The sequence below is a fragment of the Pundamilia nyererei genome, unplaced genomic scaffold, assembly GCF_000239375.1.
Source record: "Pundamilia nyererei isolate P.nyererei 1_Seehausen unplaced genomic scaffold, PunNye1.0 scaffold00113, whole genome shotgun sequence".
NCBI classification, from domain to species: domain Eukaryota; kingdom Metazoa; phylum Chordata; class Actinopteri; order Cichliformes; family Cichlidae; genus Pundamilia; species Pundamilia nyererei.
Genome location: NW_005187514.1, coordinates 266544 through 270801, shown reverse-complemented (window position 1 = coordinate 270801; position 4258 = coordinate 266544). Strand labels below are relative to the sequence as shown.

Below are 4258 nucleotides of genomic sequence, written 5' to 3'. Positions count from 1 at the left end.
TATGTATGTATGTATGTATGTATTAATATGTATTTTCCTTATAACATAAGGTGGTCCGATATTATTTTTAAAAAAATCCAAGTTGTAATTGCAGCTGGATTTAACTATATCACACAGCTGTAGTGGTAGTATTTTTCCAATGCCAAGTAAAACATCTGGCTGATAAAAATGCTGCCAAAAAGCCCTTCTTTAGTCCTGCCTCACTTTTCTGACACTGACTTTACGTTTTCCTTTGTTTTCAAGTCAGCGAAAGTGAGCAGTATGACGAATGTTCAAGGACTAAACGCTGGATTCTCATATTCCCCATCACCATAGTGAACTGTAAGCGAGGCCAGAGCACTCACTCATCAGGCAGAGGTACAATTTGGATGATAATTTTACATATACCAGTACCTATAAAAGCACTTTACCTCTATAAGTTTTTCTGCCATCCACTATCTCTTCAAACCTTTAAAAATAGGAACCAGGAGGAGCAATAATCTCAAAAAAGTGGATGTAGAGGGAGGAGGTGTCTCACATATTGCAGCGCTGAATATGATGAACCTAGATAATCCAGAGAGAAACTGGGAAATGTACTCAAACTGGGCAGAGTCTGTTAGGTCGTTTCCAAAGGTCATAAAACAAAAGGTAAAGAGAACGTAAAATAAGCTGTTTGTATGTTAAAAAGCAAGATCATAATGTTTAATGAATCTTATATGGATTTCATCTTATCACTTAATGCAACCTTGCATCGCTTTTATTTTACTATTGTTTCTCCAGCTGCGGCCGCTGTCAGAGCTGGTGAAGGAGGTTCAGTGTCCTGGTTTGAAGAAGCTCTACCTTCGCAGGGCTATAGATCAGTACCTTGCTGAAAGTGCCCCCTGCCACTGCCGGCCATGCAGGAACAATGGAATGGTTGTCATGGATGGAGATGAATGTAAGTGCATCTGCAAGCCTAACACGTCAGGACCAGCCTGTGAGCAAGGAACTGAAGCAGAAGGGCAGCAGGGTGTGTATTGTCTTTCATACAGGATCTTTATTACTGTAGTTTTTTAAGCTCACCAATGTTACTTTTAAAGTCTAAAAGGGGCACATTGCAGTGAAAACCCCCTTTAAAAAAACAAGTGTTCTTTTTCCTTTTAGCTTTTAGTTTTTGTGTTGTGATTATGCTTAGAAATGCCAAAATAGCCCTGTGGGGCTGGCAGATGTGAGATTGGTGTCAGGCTTACTTTCAGGATGAAAACAAGGAAATTAACAAACTGTTAAATTGGGTTAAGTTACTATCATGGGTGGGGGTAGGATTTAATCGAGGCTAATATCAGACAGACTTTATTATTGTCCTTAATTTCTTTCTATTTCTTATTTTCCATTTCTGGTCATTAAGGAGTGATCCATGGTAGCTGGACCTGTTGGTCTGCCTGGTCATCGTGCTCTGGGGGCCGAAGGTCTCGTAGTCGTTCCTGCTCTAACCCCTACCCTCAGAATGGGGGACAGCACTGTATCGGAGAACCAGCTGAGACGTCCGACTGCGAAGATGAAGAGCTGCAATACTTAAGGTGAGAGCTTAAGTTTGTTTTGTGGGTTTTATGAGTTTTTTGTTTGTTTGTTTGTGCTGCGTGAATTTAGTGACATATTTGTAACAAGCACTGTGTTCATTGCATTGAGTTTCCAGTAAGAGAAAGTGTCAAACTGATTTTCATCAATATGTAGTTATGCAACACATACTTTTTCTACAGAACTATGGAGCCTCAGTGCTTCGACTATACTCTCCCAGCAAGTCAGAAGTGTGGAACCCCACCTGCTCTGATCAATGGCTACATTCTGGTAAAAATAGAAATTTTCACCATGGTGTGGAACAACTGATTACAAACATTTAGTATTTATTAACCAGACTAACTGCTACTTTTGTAGTGCTTGAACAGTGTTTTGCACAAAGTCACAGTACAGTGTTAGAAAAAGAGTTACGGGAAGAGATTTGAAACTGAAGCTCTAGTATCTCCTATCTAAGTGAAAGAGAGTCTGCCTCAATGTTACTGAGTTTATTAGTTATCTTTAAATATTTTGCTGAATTTTATATCTTCTCTTCCCCATAATAGAGATGTGTTTTGTCCTTGTGTCTCTATGTTCTCCTCTGTGCTCATCCTCCAACCATTTTTGGCAAATGGCTGCTCTTCCTGCTGCCACTTGTTCCTCATAGGGGAACTACAAGTGGTACTGTCTTATAAAGTGCCTTGAGGCAACCCTTGTTGTGAACATAAATAAAACTGAACCGAGCTGAGTTACATACCCACATCAAAGCTAAGAAGTTGAACTTGATGATCTTATCTTTATTACATGTGTCACAGGATCCAAAGGACATTTATCTTGTGGGTAGTAAAGTTGAATACACCTGCACTGAAGGTTTTTACCTTGTTGGTCACAGCACCATAGAGTGCACTGCAGATCAAACCTGGTCTGCCCGGCCTGGATTGTGCACAGGTGAGTAAATAAAGTTTAACATTTAGTGTATCATAATAATGAATTGCTGTGTCACATTGTAAAATTACACATTTTCTTCAAGTTACAAGTTGCCAGATTGGACTCCTTGCAGATGGTGTCATAGCCTCTCCTTTAAAGGAGACCTATGGCATAGGAGAGTTAGTAACATTCTCCTGCCCAGCGGGTAAACGGCTAACAGGCGAAGCCACGGCTATTTGCAATCCCAGTCTGGATTTTTCACCAAAACCAGCAGACGTCAGGTGCATCCAAGGTAAATTTTACATCAAGCTTTATAATCCTTTAGCTCTCTGCTAAAGGACTGTCCTGGGCTGCTATGTAACAATATGAAATATGATGAGCTCTATATTTAGTCATTCAGTGTAGAGAATCAGTAGACAATGTGGAACAGTGATTTCTGTGTATTCCACAGACAGCGCACCAGAACCAAGCATTGTTCCTGGAGTGCAGTGTAAACTGTGGGAGAAGCCTTCCAGAGGAAAATGTGTTTGCAAAATGCCTATTGAGTGTGGGTATGTCTATTCTGCTAATAAATAATTTGGTCATGTCAGTTTTGGCAAACTGGCTAATGATACTGATTTACTGTGTTTTTTGTGCTTTGTGCCCACCGGCCAGTTCATCTTTGAAGTTGTGTGCCACAGCTGCTGTAGGTAGAAAATCGGTCCTTCTGGATGTGTGCAAAATGAATGCATTGCAATGTATGGGGAAGAAATATATGACAGCAGAGGACAGCACCTGCATTTGGCCACAGCGTGATACAACAGGTTGCACCGGCTGCCACATGTGGGAGAACTGCGATGGTATGAACATGTGAAGTGACAAATGATCTATTATAATGTACAGCAGTTTGTAGTAATTCATGCTGTTTGTCTTCACACGATTTTCTCAGATCAAGCCAATGACTGTCGCTGTAAGGACTCTGCAGATTGTGCGAACCCTGGGTATAACGTGTGTGTCCGTGTTGGAGAGGATGAGACTGCGGCCACACAGACCATGAGTGAATGTGAAGCAGGACTTCGGCGATGTAAGGGAGAAAAAGTGTTTGTTGTCAGTATCCAGCCCTGCACCTCCTGAGCATTCAGGGCAGGAGCTGATTGACTGACCTCTCTTATTGGTCTTCTTTTATTATCCCACTTTGAAATATTCCAGAAATTTTTTTGTGTAGCCAATGTTTTTTGTTTTTTTTATGCTAAGATTTAGCACACTTTAAAGGCACATTTTTTGCATGCGTAAAAATAGAACAATACTGTATTAACAATAAATAAAAAGCACATCAGTCATGTTTGATCTTTCTTCTTTTGTATTACTAATATTGAGACCAAGAGATATGTAATATTCTCACAGACAAACATAGCATAATGGACTGTTGGTTGGGTTTGAGAGGTAATGTTTGGAAATCTGTTTTTCAGGCTCGAGAAAGTGTAGGGCTTCTCACAAAAGATGTCTTGTGCTTACTAAACCCGACAAAGCTCATCCTGCGAAGCAAACCCCTGCTGACAGTCTATTCCTGCCTCTGGCTTGCAGCCCTCGCACAGTGTGAATGCATGTCTGCATGTGTGTCTGAACCTGTCCGTGAATAGCTGTGAAGACACCAACTACTTAATGTTTTATCATCAATTCAAGAAATACTTATGGTCAGCAGAATGATTTTCTAGGTTTGAGATGTTGATCACAAAGACTGATAGTTGGGGGAAAGGTGTTAAAAGTGCATCTGAGCTGCCATTCTTGAAGGGATAATGCATACAAATTGATGGTTTTTGGGTGAGATGTGGTAAAAAAAAAA

General features: G+C 40.5%; 1 protein-coding gene across 1 annotated transcript in view; it reads left to right on the top strand.

Moving 5' to 3' along the window:
- Positions 1-3756, top strand: part of c7a (complement component 7a) — a 14276-nt gene extending 10520 nt beyond the window's left edge. The window contains exons 9-18 of the mRNA XM_005741702.1: positions 244-357; positions 461-627; positions 760-988; positions 1364-1535; positions 1716-1803; positions 2325-2457; positions 2540-2728; positions 2888-2987; positions 3091-3275; positions 3365-3756. Of these exons, the coding sequence (XP_005741759.1) occupies positions 244-357; positions 461-627; positions 760-988; positions 1364-1535; positions 1716-1803; positions 2325-2457; positions 2540-2728; positions 2888-2987; positions 3091-3275; positions 3365-3549 (1562 nt within the window). The 3' untranslated portion in view covers positions 3550-3756. The remainder of the gene's footprint in view (positions 1-243; positions 358-460; positions 628-759; positions 989-1363; positions 1536-1715; positions 1804-2324; positions 2458-2539; positions 2729-2887; positions 2988-3090; positions 3276-3364) is intronic.
- The last annotated feature ends 502 nt before the right edge of the window (positions 3757-4258 follow it).